The sequence below is a fragment of the Syzygium oleosum genome, unplaced genomic scaffold (assembly GCF_021117445.2).
Source record: "Syzygium oleosum isolate NSW1041296 unplaced genomic scaffold, Sole_v2.1 Sole_v2.64, whole genome shotgun sequence".
Classification (NCBI taxonomy): Eukaryota; Viridiplantae; Streptophyta; class Magnoliopsida; order Myrtales; family Myrtaceae; genus Syzygium; species Syzygium oleosum.
Window position 1 is genome coordinate 607771 of NW_026607548.1, and position 21496 is coordinate 629266.

At 41.2% G+C, this 21496-nt stretch overlaps 3 protein-coding genes and 2 non-coding genes across 9 annotated transcripts; 1 reads left to right on the forward strand and 4 right to left on the reverse strand.

Annotated features, from left to right (window-relative positions):
- Positions 1 to 642: 642 nt before the first annotated feature.
- On the reverse strand, positions 643 to 3449 carry LOC115663852 (high mobility group B protein 9). Of its 2 annotated transcripts, XM_030585824.2 has the most exons (6): positions 3274 to 3449; positions 3063 to 3141; positions 2765 to 2927; positions 2448 to 2546; positions 1229 to 1593; positions 643 to 1037 (listed from the first exon to the last, which is right to left on the reverse strand). In XM_030585824.2, the coding sequence occupies exons 1-6, from the start codon at positions 3414 to 3416 to the stop codon at positions 924 to 926; spliced, it is 963 nt and encodes a 320-aa protein (XP_030441684.1). In that variant the 5' UTR covers positions 3417 to 3449; the 3' UTR covers positions 643 to 923. The 2 variants fall into 2 exon arrangements, with proteins under 2 accessions (XP_030441684.1, XP_056163969.1); XM_056307994.1 differs by lacking the exon at positions 2448 to 2546.
- Positions 3450 to 7445: 3996 nt separating this feature from the next.
- Positions 7446 to 7598, reverse strand: LOC115668782 (U4 spliceosomal RNA). Its single transcript, XR_004004236.1, has one exon. It is a non-coding gene; the product is annotated as a U4 spliceosomal RNA (small nuclear RNA).
- Positions 7599 to 8458: 860 nt separating this feature from the next.
- Positions 8459 to 12886, reverse strand: LOC115663844 (F-box protein SKIP23-like). 2 transcript variants are annotated; one of them, XM_056308000.1, is made up of 2 exons: positions 11184 to 12886; positions 8459 to 8781 (listed from the first exon to the last, which is right to left on the reverse strand). In XM_056308000.1, the coding sequence occupies exon 1, from the start codon at positions 12388 to 12390 to the stop codon at positions 11209 to 11211; it is 1182 nt and encodes a 393-aa protein (XP_056163975.1). In that variant the 5' UTR covers positions 12391 to 12886; the 3' UTR covers positions 8459 to 8781; positions 11184 to 11208. The 2 variants fall into 2 exon arrangements, with proteins under 2 accessions (XP_056163975.1, XP_056163974.1); XM_056307999.1 differs by having other exon boundaries at positions 8459 to 8777; positions 11189 to 12884.
- Positions 12887 to 13030: 144 nt separating this feature from the next.
- TRNAD-GUC (transfer RNA aspartic acid (anticodon GUC)) lies at positions 13031 to 13102 on the reverse strand. The gene has a single exon. It is a non-coding gene; the product is annotated as a tRNA-Asp (tRNA).
- Positions 13103 to 14396: 1294 nt separating this feature from the next.
- On the forward strand, positions 14397 to 20698 carry LOC115667402 (probable alpha-amylase 2). Of its 3 annotated transcripts, none has more exons than XM_030588992.2 (13): positions 14397 to 14764; positions 15518 to 15601; positions 15756 to 15789; positions 16101 to 16138; positions 16426 to 16552; positions 16635 to 16861; positions 17175 to 17317; positions 17405 to 17517; positions 17766 to 17854; positions 18022 to 18144; positions 18916 to 18951; positions 19952 to 20050; positions 20136 to 20698. In XM_030588992.2, exons 2-13 carry the CDS (start codon positions 15584 to 15586, stop codon positions 20325 to 20327), a joined length of 1239 nt encoding a protein of 412 aa, XP_030444852.2. In that variant the 5' UTR covers positions 14397 to 14764; positions 15518 to 15583; the 3' UTR covers positions 20328 to 20698. The 3 variants fall into 3 exon arrangements, with proteins under 3 accessions (XP_030444852.2, XP_030444845.2, XP_056163966.1); XM_030588985.2 differs by lacking the exon at positions 14397 to 14764 and adding an exon at positions 14831 to 15141; XM_056307991.1 differs by lacking the exon at positions 14397 to 14764 and adding an exon at positions 15257 to 15375.
- The last annotated feature ends 798 nt before the right edge of the window (positions 20699 to 21496 follow it).

A 21496-nucleotide genomic window follows, 5' to 3' on the forward strand; every position in this document is an offset into this window, starting at 1 on the left:
TTACTATAATGAGAGTTGGGCTGGGCCCAGTTTTGGCACGCAGAATGCAAAATTGGTTTTTTTGTTAGGCATAATTTCATTAAGTATCTCAATGGACAAATTTGAACCCGTTTCGTCTCCCAAGATTCCTCAGATGTGCTCTTCGTGCTGCAGAGGAATCTAAGCTTATTAATCTCGAAAGGCATATTGTCCTGAAATAACCATTAAATAGAATGGGGTACTCTGTCTTGTGATGGGTGGTGGCTTGCCTGGTTGGCCAAACTAGCTTCTCTGTTCAGAAATGGCTCTTCATTCTTCTATTCGCGCGCTTCTAATCTTTGTGCTATTTCCATTATGCGTAAGCATCTTTAGCTTATGTGGCCTCCTAGTACAAATGACAAATGACCTCGCGAAGACTGCTTGTGATAGCTTTCACCTGGAGAAGCAAGTTTTCATGACCCATCACTTGATCAAACACCCACCCTAATGACCCTTTCAAAACTTTTCACAATGAATAAAGGAGAACTAATACTTTCAGGATGCCAATCCTTGCAACGTAAGGACTGTACTGGACGGACAAAAGTTGTTAAAAACGAAACTCGAGTTTGACACGTCTTAGAGTGCGATTCACTCCGATACAACAACCATGACTCGAGTCTCCGCACGAGCAAAGACCATTTCAAAAAGTTAAAAAATCAAAGAAACAGACCACCACGGATAGTCATGCAAGGTGTAAAACCACCGACATAGTTCTCTGAGTACCTGAGCTGAGACGGTTAACATCGCCAAATCAGTTACAAAAGGGCTACAGAAAAAGCATGCTAAACCAGATTTCCTTGGACTACTTCCCCGCCTTTCTTACCAGTCCAAAGTCTCTTCTAACTATCAGCACTTGATTTACTTATGAACCGGGAAATATTTCTTGGCCATCTTCAGGTCAAACTCTAATGGTCAGCTCTCTCAGCATCAAAGCTTTGCCTCAGCTTTAATCTTTCTCTGTACTCCTGCAACTCCCTCTTGTATCTTTCTTTGTCTTTCTGTCCAATTTTCTGGTACACCTGCAAATAGAAACGATACATATGAACATGCATTTCAGTGGGAACTACAAAAACCTCTTTTCTTATTCTTTATTCTGTTTTCTTCATATGCTATCAAGTTCTATACAAACTCTTTCGTTATACTATCTGCATAGAGACCCACGAGGTGAAACCAAAAGAACTTAATTCTCTCGAGGTTGACTTGACTTTACCGTTCGCTCTTCGGGGCCGAGTTTGGTCCAGGACTCGCCTATCATTTTCGTGAACTCCCTTTCTCTATTTGGGTAGAGCGATTTCAGCTTATAATGTTTCTCAGCAAAGAAGAAGTTATAGCCGCTCCTGTTGGGCTTCGGGTAGCTCGGATCTCCTCGTCTCCTGCTCCTTCGTCTACGGCCATGGCGAGTCTTGCGGGTGTATGGCACCAAGGCATTTGAATGCGTTGTTGGGTTAGGTGGGCCTTGATGATCTGGGTGATACAGTACTCCTTTAAGAATCTCAGAGCCCAACTTCACCGAGACCAAGTAGCCACAATCGAATTTGCCATCAATCGTACCAACAGCTTCAAAGCATGACTTTCCTGTGTAAAAAGGCAGAAGAGCTAATGATGGTCAGCAACTGAATGAGCTAATAAGTGATCCTAGAGGCTATGCCAAATAGTGTTTATACTAGTAACTGCACCAAACCATGAATATATAGTTTTCAGTTGTAATTTTTAGCGTGTAAACAGGTTCAAATGAATAAGTTGACTGAAAGCCAACTTCCCCATGTTAAAGCAGATAACCCTCTAGCCACATAGTCAGCTTTTCGCATGTCCAGATAGTCCCCTCTTCACATGTTTAGATGAACCCATTTAAATGCATTTTCAGAGGCAAATCAGCAATTCAGCTATTGCGCTTGCCTTGAGTGTTATTGCGTCTGTAAGGGTAAAAATACCAGCTGCACAGATACAAGTCAAATTTTCCTATCATGTAGTTGTTTGCCGTAATTTAAGAGCAAATTAGATAGAAGAACTAGCTTCAAGATTTAAGCGACATGAGGTGAAGAGATTCTAGACAGAAGTGATGAGTTTAGGAATCATCTTTCGAGATTTCAACAACAAATTTAACAAACTATCAACCAATTTAAAACAACTTGAATTTCATAAAAGACAGGTCAACCCACGTTACTCCTTCAAAGGCCATAATTACACAACTGCACATCTTTAAGATCGAATCTAGCGGATCATGAGAATATAGTTATATATGTTGGAAGCAAAACAAAATAGACACTATTAAATGATGTCCCATTGTCTACCATAGGGATAATACAACCAATATTCAATTGTCTACATTGCACACTGTTTACTGTGATGCCGGTTTGCACGAGTTTTTGACCTTGTCCCACTTTGTCAATATATTTTAATAAGAGACGAATACAGAGAAAGCAACAGACCTCCAACCACAGAATCAGGACAATTAGATTTTGCAGCAGAGGAACATTCCCTGATTGCTAATTCATGTTTGCCCGAAGACACAGGAGAAGAAAACACATCTGCAACAAGACAGAATTTTTACTTATTTAACAAACTCATACTACTAAACAGGCCAAAAAAGCGCATCAGTCTCTCTACTCATAAAAGAACTCTCAACGAAGCAGAGGCAGTGGTTATAAACACACACACACACACACACACACACACACACACACACAAACACAATAATGGAAAAAAAAAACACCTACATAAGCCAGAGGAAGAATTAGCGAAAGACCTGGAGGAGAACGAAGTGGACCATGCTGCTTAAAGAAGTAAACTTGCTCATAATGGTAGAGGAAACTGAAGTAGTGCTTTTTCAGGACAAAGGAAGCACTTGTTGTTGTTGGAGAAAACCTGAACACGTTGCTGACTTCCCTCCATTTCTTCTCTGCCACTACCTACAGGAACAAAGTAAATATACAAAAAAAAAAAAAATAAATGGCTTCGTGAAAAATCAAAATGTGGGTCCAAAAGAAAAACCAGAGAGAGAACACATCGAAGGGAAAGAAAAAAAAAACAAACAATAGCCTGACCTTTTCGTAACCGCCCTTCCCAGTAACCTCCACATACAGAACGTGCAAGTCAAGGTCCTTCCCTCCAATCACAGGAACCCTTGAACACGTTTGGCAACCCCACAAAAAAGAAAGAAAGAGAGAGAAAAACTCGATAAAAATGAAGAGCAACAGCAAGAAAAATGTGATAAAGGTATCAGATTCAACGAGCATAAAGAGAAAGAGGCCTCACATGAACTTTGTACCCATCATGAAATGGAAACGCCTGAGCGTGTCCCAGAAGAGAACGTGGTCCTTAACGACGTCGCCGTGAGAGGCGAGAGCTGCCGGATAAAGCTTGCCGTTCCAGCTCTCGCACCGGCCGTCCGGCGACATGGGTCTCCTCGGAGAGCGAAGGAGGAGGAGGAGGTGGAGGTGGAGGTGAAGGTGGAGGAGGAGCAAGAAGCAAGGGGGTCGGAGATGAGACGGAAGAAGAGTTTTTTTCGGTCTTTTGCTTTCGATGCTTAATGAAAATGATGGTGAAGAGATTGGCGTGTGTGATCAGGAAGTTAAGCACGAAAGGGATTGTAATTAAAGAGGTGAAGTCCCAAAGCAAGAGCGTATTAAAAGTCCGCGTGGGCGAGGAGGGCAACGGTTATGCATGTTTTTGGCTTTTTCTTTCGAGGAAGGAAAAGAAAAACACTTTTCCATAAATACAAACCTGTATATTTTTTTTAACTTATTTATGAAAAATGTTTGAGTTGTGAATAAATGATTTTATATGAAGTTACCCAGATTAATGTGGAGTTTAATTTAGAAATCAATGAGTTAAGATTATATACTACTAGGAAATGCGGTAGCTATTTAGCTCTCTTTTTTTTCGCGAAAAGAAAGAAAGTTATTTATAGGATTATAAAGAGTTATCTAGGCACATTAGTATTAATTTACAAAATTTAATTATCGTCTAATATGAAAAAATATGTAGAAACACTTTAAAATAACGGATTATAATCGGTACTTTTTTTTTGTCGAATAGCCGGTACTTTATTCTTGGGGAAAAAACCATAAAATACCCTGAATTGTTTTCACTGCAATGCATTTACTCTGAAAAAAATTTTGCGACATAAAAATCTCGAAACTATGAAATATTTATCCTAAATTTTTTTCTTGTGACACCAAAAATCCCAAATTTGTACGTGTGTGACACATTTACTCTCCATTAAAATTCAGTCAAATGATTTTTCAACCGAAATTACGTTTCTATTTCACTTAAGCCATGTAGACATGCCAACATAGTTTGCCTTTCGCCGTCCATAAAATCCGATTTTTAACGGTATTCATTGATGGAATATTAACGAAAAGTAATTGTGTCACACAAGTATACTGTCACAAAAAAAATTTATGAATAATGTATCAGGATGGGCATAATTTGGTATTTTTCAAAACTTTTTCCCTTTTTATATGTGGTGAGTTGCAGATTGATTTCATTTATTGCGTGCTATTGCGTTTTGTGAATCAATTTTAGTTTGTGTCCAGCGATTCATTTTCAAAAAAAAAAAAAAGAAATTGTCCGAAGAGCAGCGTGTGAGTGAAGGGAGAGAAAAATATGACAGGAAAATTAATCAATATATATAACCGTTCGTGTTTCAATTATCATGATAATGCTTGATGAGTTGAAATTTTATAATGTCATGAAATAAACAGATGGATTTCCATCAATGACAAATAACAGAAAATAAACAGATCGACGTCATTTTAATAGCACACCAATATCATTTAAGAGGGAAATCAAAACCCAAACCCGAAAAACCCTAGACTCTTTTTCTGAATGGCCCCGGCGACTGTGCAAGGACTAATCCCCCCCCGTATTAACTTTCCACAGCTACGGCTCATTATTACTGTCTACTATTTACCATTTACTGTCCCCATCTCTCTCTCTCTCTCTCTCTTCACTGACGTCTCTCTGCACAGCGAAGCTCTGTTCATATCATTCTCTCTCTCTCTGAAGTCTCGAACGTTGACATGCACTGAGGAGCGGGAGGCTTTGCTTTCTGCTTTGAACTGGCGAGTGACTGAGCAGATCTTGGCGTACGCCTGGGTGGGAGATATCTGACGAGAGGCGTGCATGCAGTGACAAGGCGAGGAGAGCGCATGGTGGCTGAAAAGCGCGTCCCGAACGGATCCCGGCCGTTGGTTTCCCGTGGGAAGAAAAGGGTCGGACGATCTCCTGGTGGGGCCCGGTTTGACCTCGACCTCGTGGGTCCCGCCTTCTATCCGGGAGGACAGGGAAAGACCATGTCTCCACCTCCAATTACACGAGCTTCACCGAGTGGCTCCTAATTTCCCATTGCGGGGTTTCTTCACCCCCTCTGTGTATATGTTATGACGTGGATATGCCACGTGGATCTCGTTCTCGTCCACAAGAATAATTTTGCGAAAAAAAAGAAGAAGATAAATTATTACGCGGGTTGTTGAAAAAATATCCTCTAAAAATACAGACGAAGTTGGCCACGAGAACCCATCGCAGAAATATGTAATACTTGTGTTTTCAAATAAAGCACGGATTATTCGACCAAAAAATAAATAAATGAAGCATGGGATTATGTTAATCCTCCAAGTGTGATTTACTCATATTTAATTAGCTGAGTCCAAGCTATAAATCTTTCTGTTACGTCAATTGCCTTCTTTTTTGTATAATATTACTCATCTATTTATTAAACTTCTATTTTAGTTCATGTATTGTCAATAACTTTTTTAATCAAGACTCTATACTTTTGATTTTCCTAATCAAGTCATTCTATTTATACAAAATTTATAAACAAATCCCTCCAACACCAAATCTAACCAATTCCATCTAACGCGAATGTCAAAGATGCTGGAGCTGGTCATATAGGTATAGCACGATGCGTATTGAATTTTTACTTGCCGAATAGCCACAATAAATCAATTTAGCAAAAGCTAGTCAAATAGGTATAGCATCTCCTATCCATTCACTATACACGGTGGGTGTACATGTAGGCCATATTGAATTAGGTCGAATTTGGTGTATGAGGAGCTTAATTAGACAATTTTTGCAATGGTAGAACTTTATTAGAAAAATCAAAAGTGTGAGGATTGATTAGAAAAGTTAATGGTAATACATGGATTAAAAGTAGGATTTCTCAATTGATTGCGCTTGTGTCACAGCTCGAAGAATTGGATCGTTCCTGAGGTTTTCTGGACGATGGACCGTGACCGACCCTTGGACGAGAAGGCGGGCCCCAAGTGTTCTAGTACTAGGATTTTCTTGATGTCTTCTAGAATACTCCTAGGGGCGGGCGATACGGTAATTGTACTCTTCCGTAATAAATGCGGTAGGTGGGGTAGTTGGGGGAGTACGATCTCGACCGTTAAGATCGGGGTGAGATCTACGGATACGGTCAGCCCGATACTTGTATATAATGGGGTCTCCTCCCCTCATTTGATCATCTCTCATTTTCAAAAAGCAATACAAAGTCCAGAGCTTCTCTCTCTAGAGTTTCTCTCTCTAAAGTTCTTGTGAGTGAGAGTATGGGAAGGCTTACTTGGGAAGAAATTCCTAAGGCCGCACGGGTGTGGCAACGCTAGCCGCACGGGTGTGGCAACGCTAGATCGATCGACCCGTGACACTTGTGTATAAGTTTCTTTTTTTAATTTTTGGTTTGTATGATACAATTGACAATCTGACGTGGAACCGATACGATATAATTTATCAAAAAGGTAGCTAAAAGTTGCCCTAGAGCTAGTAAACAATCTAGTAAGAAATCGGTTGAGAATTTATGATAAAACTAGGAAAGTAAAACAGAAAACAATGATGAAATGCAGTGGTAGAAAAAAATTGGGAGTAGTAGGTTAGAAAAATCCATGGGGCGATAGCTCCGTCACTTATATAAACTCGACACCTTCTTTAGCCCCTTTATCCATGCCTAACTAATTCCCCTGATTAATGAGCAAATCCACATATGCACCATGCGACGTCTTATAAAATCAAATCTGAGAACTTGAAATCTAATATGTCCTACTTGAAATCTAAACGTCTTATAAAATCAAATCTGAGAACTTGAAATCTAATATGTCCTCCCACACGCATATTGCTGGGTTGATCGATGATTTATATCATGGCCTTCACATCCCATGACCATTAAGCTTTCCCTTCCCGTTTTGTATTTCATGTTCCTTAACCCCCTCTTAAGAGCTGTAACCGTTGCGACAGTAAAACCTGTAGAATTCCAAGCCCACCAAATTTTGAAAATCCAGGCCTCGAAATGTACGAGTACAGTTGTCCTAGCCGCCGCCCACGGACTTTCGAAAATCTAACATTTACTGGCCCACCTGTTTTCCAGAATCCAGGCCTTAAAGATAATCCCCACAACACAGAGACGATAAATTTTCAACTAGGAATTGTAGGGCTTTACCCCGTGAGGGGAGCCCTTCCAGAAATTCTCGAGGGCCAAGGCTTAACCCAGGCCCAAGAGGGGGTTTGGAAATAGTTTTCAACCAGCAATAGACGCGCCTCGGTTAGTACCTCACTAGCTGCGTCATTGCCCCAAGCGCAAAGATACTTTCTCTCACCCTGCCCAAGCCCATTTTATATCAGCAGCTCTCATCCTAGTGTTGCTTTGCAGTCGATGTGGGACAAAGTCCCAGCTTCATTTTCCTTCACCTTCGCAATGGGAAAAAGGTAGATCATGAAGCTCGCGAGAAGGGGTGTTTCTTTGTTTCTAACCGAAGTACTTTCCTCTTCGTGGAACGATTTGTTTCTGGGAATGATTTACTCACGATGCGAGCGCCAGCGAGGCTAATCTCGTTGGTGCGGTGTGTTCTTTCTTCGCGGCACTTGCACAGGTGTGTTACTCTGGTGGATTCTTATTGCAAGTGAGAAAAAAGTCACGAAACATTCTGTGCGTTGAGCAAGAGGTGGTGGCTGGACTGCTAATGTGGTTCCAAATTGTAAGATGATACGAGACAAGGAACACCTAGAGGAAATCAACTGTCATAAGCCAACTTAGTTGGGTTCTTGACTTCATTGAATTTAAGAACCACTACGTTGAAAGATCATACGCAACCCTAAAAGAAACTTTAGCTCTGCAACTTTTCCTTGCTTTTGATGATTCTATAGCAGCAAATATATGAGTTTCAAGAACCAACCAGGCCTTGAAGAACATACGGTAAGATATGCGCTTTGCCTTAAATAATCTTTACAGGTTTCAAGGTTAGCTCGCTCGTTAACTAAACAACCAACAGCAATAACAGCAAATTCGTTGCTTTGCAATGGATGGAGCTAAGGATGGATTTCGGTTGCATTCTAGTCGACACTTCTCTCTTTGATATAGTGTATCTGTTGCTCGCACGAAGGAAACTAGAAAAAGCCGAATGGAAGAAGTCAGGATTTCACTACGAATGTCAAGATGAAAAGGACCTTGCCAATGGAAACAACACGGTTTATTACTTCCATCAGAGAGTGAGGTTTCACAAATTCCACTGTCACTTTTACAAGAGAGAGATGCTCCCATCTCAAGTCTTACAGGTACAAACAAAACATCCCTGAACAAGACAGCAGGTAATCAGGCGCGGTTCATCGCAATTATTTACAATTCCTTTTTTTCATTTAGCTCATTTTGTACACAAGTCAAGATGCAGTTGTGCTAACGGAGCATAATGTACAAGCCGCAAATTTGCAGAAGCTGAAGAGATGTCCATTGTCCATATCAGAGACAATTTAAGAGGAAACACTCCATGCTGCCTGCGAAAGAAACAAGGAAATGAACAATGAGAAGAAGAGTATCACAATAATCGCAACGAAAAACAAAAAGAAACGAGAAACCAGGATCAAAGACGATAATGATCATCAAAGTACTCAATGCATTGACAAATACGACATCCCCTTCTTTTTGGCTATACAGGAGGTTGGAAGAATTGGAGAATAGATGGATTCTTCTAATAGATGGAAAAGAAATTCCTTTGTGGTTGTGATAAGTGAAACTATAATCCAATAAATGAACTTTAATTTAGACAAGGCCTCTAGACACAGGGTTAGCACATGAACTACAGCTGGATCACAGAAACAGATTCTAATCTAAGTAGCAGCGACACGCGACACGCAACACGACACGCGACACGTCATTTCTCAAGAAATAGAGAATTCCGTCACGTTGCGACAAGTTGTATATTAAATATATATTTTTATATACACATGATAAATTATCATTTTTAAATTTGATTCAAATAAGTAAATAAATAATAAAAAAAAGCCTAGAATGAATTTACCCTAAAAATATTACACACGCGAGCTTAGTAAGCATAAATTTTCAAAAAATAATTATGTATACATAAATATATTAATTAAGAAACTAAAAGTAGATAATCAAATTTGAAAAAAAAGGAAAGTACAAAATAAAAAATAAAAAAAGCAGCCCATTTCTAGAAGCCCAGCCCACTTTCACTTTGTCAAAACCTGCTCTCTCCAACTTCCTCCTCCGCGCGACCCGCAGCCTCCTCCCACCTCTTCCTTCTCCTCCGTCGCCGGCGAAGCAAGAGGCGAAGGAGAGGGCGTCGTCCTCGGCGCCGGAGAAGCGGGAGGCGAAGGAGATGACGGCGTGGAGGGCGTCGTCCTCGGTGCCAGAGATCTACACCTTCTTCCTCATCTCTCTCTTGGCTGCAATCTTCCTCATTTCTCTCAACTGCAAGGGACACGTGTGTCGCCAGCGTGTCCAATGTGTTGACCGCGTGTCGTATGTCCGACACCTGTTGACCGCGTGTCCGAGCGTGTCGAACGCGTGTCGGTGTCGGACACGTGTCGACACCGACACGCCGTCTCCCAGATCGTGTCGGTGCTACATAGATTCTAATTACACGCTTCGGTTGGAAACTGGAAAGTCTTAGGTTAAAGAATTAAACTCAACAATCAGCAGTAATAGTGCTCATACTCCTCAATTCTAAAGAAACTTCATTAATTTCCCACGAAATGAATTCGGCAGCCAGTATTACTTGTGAAAGCAGCTTTTCACAGCATCTAACTACCATAGAGTTGCTGCAGCTTAAAGGCTAAACTGTTACAAGGTCTTGAAATATCTAGCAATGCAACTATTCCGGTAAGAGGAAGTTATGCACATGTCTATACATACATATACATATATCAAATGACAAAGAAAGCATGCATCGCACTGAAGCCACAAACAAATTAGGAGATAATCTATTTGCTGAAAACAAAGCCACTATATGCAGTCCTCTTCCTAGACTTTCACTATAGAGTTATTTTAATATAGCAAATCAATTATAAAGAAAAATAAAATGAGATATCCATTGAATCACTATAAGCTCTGTAAACAAGTCTCCTCATTATCAGCTTCCAGAAATTTCGACCAGGAAAAAGCCTGACAAGGATCTTAAATTGCAATCTAACTAAATCTATATGAAGAAGAGAATTAATTTCCTGTTTCAATATCCAACTGGCACCTGACAGAATTGAATACATACAGAAACTGTATTCTTTTGTCCATAACGTTCTGGACTTCAAAGGTAAACACAAAACACTATACATCCCAACTATTCCCCGTCTTCTTTTAAGATATCAATGTTTGAGATAACTACTCGGATACTGTTATCAACAGCATTTTCTTGCAATTAATTAATTATCTCTTCAATCGGAAGGGTAGCTGAGGCAACTGTACGAGTTATTTTCAACCCTCATAATGAACTGATATACCAATCACTAGCGGGAAAAGCGAGAGAGAAAGCACTTGTCAGTAATCACAGTTCCACAAGATAACTGGTTTGCGCAACTCTAACATCTAAACAGAGTGAAAGCAGAGGAACAGCATATCTAGCAAAGATGAAAGTCCGTTTTCTGGTATGCCAGCTTGAGCATATCTAAACAGCCTAGGAAGAGAAAGGAAATATCTAGTGTAATATAAAGAGGTGCGAACAAGATAGATCAAATGGGGATTACCACATCACCCCTACTTCTCAAAGTCTTCCCCGTCGCCAAGTTCACTGTAACGACCACCCAACCACGGTCCTCTTATGAGAACCGGTTAGCCTACTCGAAACTATTGCAGGAAAAAATATGTTCATGAACAAGCACTGCAAATATTTTCCCAGGTAACCATTACAAGATTCGCAGGAGTCAAATGCGACCAAGGCGACGACACTTGCATAATAATCACGGAGTCTAGCAAGGATTTGGTGAGAACCAAATGGGCGGAGTCGACGGCGAGGCGAAATTGGGAGAATAGCAAGGCAATTTCTCGAAGCTTTCGTCCTCTAACCTAAAGATTCCCATATCCTGCTCTTCCAAGAATCCATCACAGTTAGAATCCGAGTGATCATCGGTGTAATATATGCAATTCCCCATGCATCCAGGAAAATCCGATGCCCGTAACGCGAAGGAAGAGTTTTGCCCGATAAAGATCATGTAATCGCCCAGGTCTGCCACCCACTCCCACCTAAATTCATCCCCCAGCTTAAAGACATCAAATAGCTTAGTCCTAAACACCGTTTGATGGAGCTCAGGCCAGAAATTGGAGTCCAAATGCCGCGTGACTAACATGAGATCGTCTCCTACACTCACCAGATACTGTATGTCCCCACAGACAACCCTCGGCTTGTCGATGTACGAAACCCTAGGGGAATCGCCATTGACGTCACAAACCGCAATTCGACCATAGCTACTCACAGCATAGAACAATCCGTCCCTATAAATGACATCATCGCTGTAAAAATTCGCTTCTTCTATAAACCTCCAACCTTCATCGCCGTTTCTACAGTAAGCCAAGCGGCTACGGTGATGGAGCATCGCCACGGCGACGAATCGACTGTCCTTCGCCGGACTTGAAGACAGGACCACCTTTTTGACGAAAATGTCGCGCATCTGCTTCAGATTGCGCGTCGAGAGCCGATGATTGCCGTCGCGGAGCAAGTACTCGCGGCCCACGTCGGCGAAGTTGAAGCCGACGACGTCGGGGAACGTGTGCAGCGGAGGCAGGTCCACTTTGGCTCCGGTCAGGGGGTTCACGAGGACGACGCTCGGCGACTCGTCGAGGATCGCGAGCCAGCCGTGGGAGGAGCCGCAGCGACGCTTGCGGAGGCACGTCTCGGTGATCCTGAGCACGTGGACCTTGTTGTCGGGGAGGCTGTAGAAGTAGCCGGAGCAGGAGCGGCCGCGACTTTGAGGCTTGAACAGGGGGAGGAGGAGCCACGGGAGCTGAGGAGGGAGGTGGCTGGGGGCCTTCGGGGTGGAGGACCGCCACGCGCGGCAGACGGCGCGGAATCGGACGTAGTCGGCGTACAAGGGGAGCTTCCTGGAGACCGATTCGAGGAGATCGGACGGCAGTTGGCTCCAATCGACGGCCATCAGTCCTTGTCCTGTTTTTCTCCGGTGGGGATTTTTGGCAGAGAGACGCGACGGAAGAGACCGGGCGAGACCGTCGCGAGGAGAGAGAGGGGGAAGAGTGCCCGAATCAATCGAGGACGATATGTCGATCTCCCGTCATGCATGATCGGGCCCGTTGTCCCGTGCGACCCATGAACCCCGTGGACGGTTGGATGGTGCCGATCCGTGTGCCGGGACGGAGACAATCAGACGCCAACGACAATAATTAAGGAAACGGACCAGGGGTCCGCGAACCAGGTGAGGCGGGAATGTCTCGTGTCCCTGCAAAATTGCACTGGGCACAGCCGCGATTCCCTTTCCACGTAGAGATAAAAGGGTGAGCATCTATCATCTTCCGCCCTCTTCGGCATTTCATCAAATAGCTACGGAGCAGGAGGAGAAAAACTCCCGCCAATCGAAAACGTAACGAGATTCCGCAGTTGGCGAAGTTGTAGAGGAACAGCGAATGCGATCGCAACTCGCCGGAATCCGCCTTGCACTTATGGGCTTTGCATTCTGTAGTGCCATAAAAAAGGAGGACGAAAAACATTAACGAATCCGCCTTGCACTTATGGGCTTTGCATTATGTAGTGCCAAAAAAAAGGAGGACGAAAAACATAAACGCCGTTGCCGGGGATCGAACCCGGGTCACCCGCGTGACAGGCGGGAATACTCACCACTATACTACAACGACATGTTTATACGAATGCTGCATTAAATAAAATAAAATAAATCCAAACATTAAAATCATTGTGTCAAGCAGCTTAAAATTGAAATTTTGGTTTATTTGGAAACAGGATAAATACTCCAAAATCCCTGAATTTAATTTCTAAATGTAATCAAGTTATAAATTTTCTTTATTATTAGTGCAATCGAAATTTAAACTTCATTGAAAATTTCAATTGAACACAGATTTCAAGAAAATGAAAAATTATAGACTAAATAGAGAGAGAGAGTGCAATTTAGGCCAGCAACAAGTGAAAACGTGCCTCTCGCATCTATTTAGTCTATAATACCACGAGAATCACAAATTGATTGAGATCAATCAAAGCTAGTTCGATGAATTTTTATTGATCTTTGTCCGGCATGGAAGAGAAGATTTTGAGAAGAGTCAAAAACTTCGGCCATCATAGGGCGAGCATTCAGATACAGCAACGCATCTCTTCGCAAGATTTGGTATTCAAAATGCTAAATCCAACTCGTTCTTCATTGAGAACCCCTTTGCTGTTCCTCGTCTTCTTTCTTGCTATCTCCAGCAGCTCCCTTTCAAACAAAAGCTCTTTTACTTTTAGGAAATCTACCAAAATTTTCGATTTCACCCTAATATTGCTATGAGATGTTGGTGATTTGCGAGATAGAAAATTAGTAGATTTAATATTTTCCGAACTCCCAACCCCAGTTTACGAAATTGACTTTCCTACAATGACGTCTTGCTGAATTTCTGTGTTGTATTCACGCTAGAAGAGTCGCTTGTTCCTTGTGTTTCCATGCAAGCAATCTATCGGAGATATTTGATAGAAACTAGCAAATGATAAATTTGTCTTGCATTAATTTAATTTTTTTTAATAATATTATCCCTATTTATTTATATAAAAAGATAAGGATTTCTATAAAGTGCCAATGGAGGGAAAAAATATAGCAAAAGACAATATCACAACATTTAGTATAAAGATTCCTAATACTTGTGGTTATTTCATGTACAGGATGCAGACATTCATATACATACGAATCGTTTAGGCTTTATTTGTTTCATGAAAAATGAATAATTTGACCTAAAAATAATTATTTGTATTACTTGAAATAATTAGTCAATAGAAAATATTTTCACTATCAGTAATAATTTATGTCTAAAAATTTTCGCGAACGATGAAATTATTTTGCATCTATTTATTTTTTGAGCGGAAACGAATGATTTTCTCCCGAAATATGCATAGCTTTAAATGGATGATAATTGGTTTGTCACGCGCGGGATTCATTATCATAATTTGGCGACGAATCACACGATTCATCTGATGATCATTTTCTCGAGAGAAAAACAAGGGTCCGCCCCCACGCTCGTGTCAACGTCGACCAGGCGCCCGGGATTTCTGCCCCCGTCCCCACCTGGTCCCAGCGCCGCCGTTAGCTTAATCGTGAAGCTTCCTCCCCACGACGGTGCGACGCCGATCCGTGAAAAGCCATACAGAATCTTCGCCATGCACCGTCCGCGCGCGATTCTCCGATCGTCATCGTCATCATCATCACCACCACCATCGCCAGCTGCAGCGCAGAATCCTCCAGGTCGACTCGCGAGAAGGTCGTGGCCGTCCACGATCCTCGATCGCAACCGACGAGCCCGTTTTCACCGTCGATAACGGTGTGTCTCCCGATTCCCTCCGCATAAAAAGAAGCTCGGGGGCGCGCGAAGATCCCCCCTTCACTCGCGAAAGAAAGCTGAGATTCTCGCTTTCACCCTCGAATTTGACCACTCCGCGTGCGTGTGTGTGTGGAGAAAATTCGAAATCTGCGGTTGCTTTTCGTTGCTTGATCGACTCGGTCCACTAAATTTGCATAAGTTCCTTCGTTTCGATTTTCACGGTTGGAGCTGCTGAATCCGATTCACTGTTACTTTTGGCCACTCTTTTCTTTTCTTTTTTTGTTTTTTGTATCTTTTTTGTGTTATTTATACTCGAAGTTGATCGATCGAGTCCACGCTGCGATCAACGGTCGAGTGCGGTGGTGCCTCTGTTGCTCGTGAGTGCCAAACTTTCTTCGCGTTTTCATGTTTTTGTTCCGTCATTCTGTCTGATCAGTGAGCGTTTTGCCACTTTTATGCGTTTGTTTCTGTTTCTTGTTTATTCTTTATCAATGTCAGCTCAGCTGTTATCAAAGTAACAAAAAATTTTCGACTTTGTGGTATTTGGCGCTGGTGTAATGAACGGTCACTTGTTGAGTTGGGGTAGATGTAGCGAATTCGCTCAGTAGAAGGTACCGATACTATCTCTAGGTACATTCTCATAGCAGTTGGCTTACAAAATTTCTGCGGTCCTTGAATCCCGCTTGCCATATGCTGAGGCAATTCGAGGGAGTTGCACGTGTTATGAAGTTGTATATTGCTTGGTGGTTGCAGGCAGGACCTCACGTGTCCCGCCATTGATCCAGTGTCAAACTTTGCGGCAGGACAGTCTGCATAGAGATGGGTAACATGAGCAATGTACGCATTCCAATTATATGATTGAATATCAGTTTTTCCCTTCGATGTGAGGATATCTGGTTTCATCATTCTTCTTAAACTACCATGATTCAAATTCAAATTCAGATTGCTCAGTCTCCCTCTTTTCTCACCTAAGAAACTGTGTTTTCTGCAGGGCTATGAGGACAATAACCAGCAAACTGACATTGGTAGGGCTTCTTTTTCTTTTAATCTCTTGTATTTCTAAGATGTTTTCTTATGAGCTCGACGTTCAAAGTTTAGAAAGGCGATAACTAGAAGCACTGCGAAGAATTTATTTGATTCCATTTACTAGTTAGAGGTGATAACAAAATAAACATTAGTTTCTTTGCTCTGAAATATAAAAAAAAAAACAGTTCAAGAGAGGCTGAGCGGGTATTCAAAATAAGATGGAGATTATTTCTGAACCTATTTTCAGCTAGAGTTTTAGATGTGTCGAAGTACTTGATTTATTATGTAATCTAATTCCCTAATTTTCCAGGTGCAACAATGCGGAGTGGAAGAGAAATCCTTTTTCAGGTGAGCTGCATTGCACTTTATTGCATTAGTAAGTAATCAAGGACACGGTTTTGTTGGATGCCACTTTTGAAATATGATCTAATGGCAATTCAGTTGAAGGAAATGGAGCTGATCTCGTTCAGACAAAAATTTTCTTCTGCCTCAGAAGAAGACTCCAATGTGCACCCATTTTGATGAATGGGGCATTTAAGAAGGATGTTTCATATGGAGTGTTGTCTGACTAGGTCTTGCTTGCAAACTGCATCGTGACATCCAAAAGCTAAACTAACCAGAGACTTTGGCAACAGGCTTTTAACTGGGAATCTCATAAACACGATTGGTGGAGAAATCTGGAGAGGAAAGTTCCTGATATCGCAAAATCTGGATTTACTTCAATGTGGCTTCCACCAGCGACTAACTCCTTTGCACCTGAAGGTTTGCACAGTAAACTCATCATCCATAAAAGTTTCTTTTTGGAATAATAGTCGCCCCTTACTACTCTTTACTTCTGTAACAGGTTATCTGCCACAGAACTTGTATTCCCTCAATTCGGCATATGGTTCGGAGCATTTGCTAAAGATATTGCTCCAGAAGATGAAGCAATACAAAGTTCGAGCAATGGCTGATATAGTTATCAATCATCGTATTGGGACCACTCAAGGACATGGAGGGATGTATAATCGTTATGATGGCATTCCAATGGCATGGGGTGAACATGCCGTCACATCTTGCACTGGTGGATTGGTAATAACATGAGCGATGAACTTCTCATTGGATTAGAATTTTATTGATGCATGATGCTCCCACATCATATATAGAGGATGCCCTTGGCAATCCTGTGCATTGGGGCTTTGGTAGAGCAGACCTTATCACTTGGATCAACTAATGCCAAAAGTTAACTCATAAAGTTGCCATATTTCCATCTTTTGTCCTTCTTTTAAAAGCATCCTCAACCCTGGATTTAGTGGCCTTAACATAATATCTGATGTACATTAGAGCGAGTTGTGTTTTTCAACTACAGAAATGAGTAATGGAGCTTCTTATGAATTTGTTTTAGGGTAATAAAAGCACTGGTGACAACTTCAACGGGGTTCCAAATATTGATCATAGCCAACAGTTTGTACGGAAAGATCTAATAGGCTGGATGCAATGGCTACGCAATGTTGGGTTTCAAGACTTCCGTTTTGATTTTGCAAGAGGGTAAATTGCAGTTTGTGCTCAATTATCTTTCCTATTTTTCCATATCCCCGTTGGAGTACATTCATTTTGTCTGGTTATTCCATTCAGATATTCACCAAAATATGTCAAAGAGTACATTGAAGATGCAAAGCCATTATTTTCTGTTGGTGAATATTGGGACTCTTGCAACTACAGTGGTAGTGCCTTGGACTACAATCAAGGTATTTTGCTCTTCTGGTGAATATTTAGACTATCCAGCAAAAAACACGCAGCATTGTTTATGTCATCCTTTTGGTCCTTGTTTTTGCTAGCTAGCTGATTGAAGTTTCACTATACTTGGGAGTAGGCCTGGATGCCATATCATTCTTGCCTGCTTCATTTTCGACAGAACTTATCTCTAAGCACAGTAACATGTCAATGCCTCCTAGATAACACTAAACACGCTGTCATGTGCTTTTAAATGACCCAGATAGTCACAGACAACGAATTATAAACTGGATTGATGGCACGGGACAGCTTTCTGCTGCATTTGACTTCACAACAAAAGGAATTCTTCAGGTACATTTTAAGGGTCTGGCTTTTAAGTGAATGGTTGTAGCTTTGAAAGATATCACCACGTATTTAATTTGGTTTTGTCAAGATAAGTACGCACATAGACCATAAGGGAGATTATAACTAGAACAAGGGTATTTTTCACAAAAATTTAAATATGCATGTGCTTGTAGGAAGCAGTAAAAGGACAGTTTTGGCGTCTGCATGATCCAAAAGGGAAGCCACCTGGTGTGATGGGATGGTGGCCATCAAGGGCTGTTACCTTCCTTGATAACCATGATACAGGTTCAACACAGGTTATTTTCTTCTCCCTGGTCTATATTGTGGCTTGACTAGTTCCTAGGAAGTTTTTGCTCACAGACAAGTTACTCTGGTGAGTTAAAAGTATTTGCTTTTAATGTGTGGGGTAGCAGTTGCATAGCCTCTGCTCACTTGTTTTCTTGTGAAATCTTCTTATCGACATTGAACATAAGAACAGCTTTATTTTTCAGTTTTTCCAGAATTTCTCCTCTTAATAAATGTCTGTAAAAGTCATAAATGTGAGTATGTGGAACTGACAGCTCAATTAATGATTGACACGATATCGTTGCCCATTGAACTTTTCTGGTTCCTGTCTAAGTGATTCTTGCTTCCTTGTTGGTTTTGATCAAGCTGAATCAATTATCTGCTTTCTGACTAAGATAGACCTGGTGAAGTTAATAAGAAGTCGGGAACATCAAGATTAAAAGGTAGTGCACAGTAATAATGCAAAATAATCCGTCAATTTGCCACGTTCTAGACAGAAACTTTGTTAACTTGAGTTGAATGATTTTCGTATGTATATAAGCCGGTTAAAAAGCTCCTGTGCTATCAAGTTATATGAGTTGACATGCTGTTACTGCACAAATATAACCTCGTTCAGCTGTGAACATGTATGATCGAATTTAATATGATCAAGAGGTCTCATCTTGGCGGAAACTTCAGGAACCGCCTTGAATGACATATGCTATGGCAGAGCGCTCATAAGGATCTTGATTTATTCCAGAGACGAATAATCTGCTTATTCCACCATCGTATTCTTTTTGCAGGCTCACTGGCCTTTCCCTTCAAATCATATAATGGAGGTGAGTGAAGTTGTTGTAGAACTTGCTCAATTACTTGTAAAGTCTATCATAATAAACTTGAAATCTTCTTTCTAGGAAAAGATAAAGAATCTGCTAACAAGAAATTGTGTGGTTAGTGATTGAGTTGTCTGCTTGTGTAACTTGATACATCAGAATGAATGGGGTGCTTCACTTTATCTGGTGGTACTGCATTGCATTTCAGCTCCTTGCGTTAAATAGATGTCACCCGCAAATCCTGCTAACTCCACTTTAGGCCATTCTCCTTTTTCACACTTCATGCTCATTTTATCACATTGGCAGTACTTTCAGATATTGTCATCTCCAACTCTCCATATATGAAATTTTCCATGGATGACAACCTCCTTTTGAAAAAAAAAGAAGCTCAGCTGCCTTGCAGATACGTATCGTCGCATGTACACTCTTTATTCCACTTAAGTTTGACAACCATCTTTAGATTCAGAGCCTTGATGTCTTTTCCTGTAATGTCATCCAGCTTCAAGTTTGATGAGGCAAAATTTTTGCCTCAATTGAGGGACAAGCCATTTTTTTCTGTGATCATGAGAATACTGCATCTGTCAAGAATGGGCTTGTCTTTTCCTGTAATATCATTGTTTCAAGATTGAGAATGACTGATGCGATCATCCCTTGAGTTTCTGATAATTTGCCCATCAATTGATGGTTCTCTTTCAAGCTCTCATATTGGATTCATAGACAAGACTGCTGACACTTGCAATGTATAATCAACAAACGAGTTTGCTATCGAAGTTGTGCCATTCTGGAGTCTGTTAGACATCTGTCAGTTTTGTTTTAACCTTCTGTGGAATGAGTGCTCCAAAGCATGAGTTTTATTTTCTTTGTTGTCAACTAATATCAGAGACACTTGTCTATTTTGTCCCATCCACAATGTTTTAGCAAGTGTATTAGGTACGAGAATGATAGAATGTTTGGTTTTCCAGATGAGTTCAAGCCTTTTGGCTGAGAAAGTTGTCAAACTCTGCAGGGTTACACGTACATACTTACTCATCCAGGAATACCTTCTGTTTTCTATGACCATTTTTATGATTGGGGAAACTCTATTCATGACCAAATTGTCAAACTGGTACGATTTGTAACTCTTGGTATCTGCCTATCCAGTTAAGCAGTCCTCGAACTAATTATCCAGATTTTCTTATAATTGTCTATAGATGGATATCAGGAGGAATCAAGACATTCATAGCCGATCCCCTGTTACAATTCTGGAAGCTCAGCCAAATCTCTACTCCGCTATGATCGGCGAGAAAGTTTGCATGAAGATTGGAGATGGTTCATGGTGTCCATCTGGCAAGGAGTGGACATTGGCAACATGCGGTCACGGATATGCTGTCTGGCAAAAGTAATGCTCCTCATCGCAAGCTCATTTTCCATTCGTCTTCGTGTTCTTCTGGGATATAAACAGGTAGATTGGACCAAGAGCTCAAAATTCCCTTGATTAGCAATACGTCATCAGCATTGTTTAGAAAAGCCCCCCTACTTCTAATTACCATAAATAACTCAGCTTACTTATCTGGAGTGTAATTTGTAAGCCCAGGATCTGCATCAAGATTTCCAAATTAGTTATATAAATTACCGTGATATGGTTATGCATTAGAGAAACAGCATATAGGTATGACTATGCATCTTCTATCAAATGGACCTTTTGTGAGTGAAAGCCACAGGTTCGGATGAACCTTAAGAAACCTTTATTTGTGAATGCAATAGTATTCTCCTATTTCCACAGCTTCCGCTGCTTCTTCCCCAGCCTTGAGTATCAAGAACTCTTTAACTGACTAATATTTCCTCTTGAAAGATTGGGGGCGTCACAGTCAATTGATGGGTATTGTTAGTATTACTTCATCTCTTTTAAGGATCTCTTCGAAAATCTCATCCAGGAGAAAATGCAGATCTAACGTTAGAAAAGGATCCCAGAGCATATGCACATCTCTCTGCATCAATCATGCTAGAGTTGATGAAAACGCTCACTGTGAACGTCACTAAGAAATGTCCTCAGCAAAGATACTTGGGTTGGTTTTGAGATTTCTACGCTGCAGAATTCGTTTCCCATCTTCAGTTCTTCTCTGAACGGGCGAATCAGATACGCAACCAAGTGATTTGAGAGCTTCTGATGTAAAAAAAAAAACAAGAAAACCCTAAACGTTAAGTCCCTATTTGTTCTTCATCCGAATACCGGCCTCTCCTTTGAAGATTCACAAACCAATTTCGCAAAATCAACCGTGAATGATCTTTGTAACCGCAAAAACCCAACGATTTGGAACACGAGGGAAACCAAACATAGAACCTAACAAAGGAAATAGAATCAAGGATATGTGGTCATTTATCTCCAGTGGGCTACTAAAGCAGCTATTTTTTGGTTTAGATGCGGCGGGAGCCTATTCTCATACAGCGCAAAAGCTTTCATTAACCAAACTGGGAAACAAGAAAATTGACTTCACTACTAGTCTACACTCTACTTGTGCAGCTGATCCTAATTCCTTTTCTTTCTCCCTTGGGACGTGCTTGCTGTCAACAT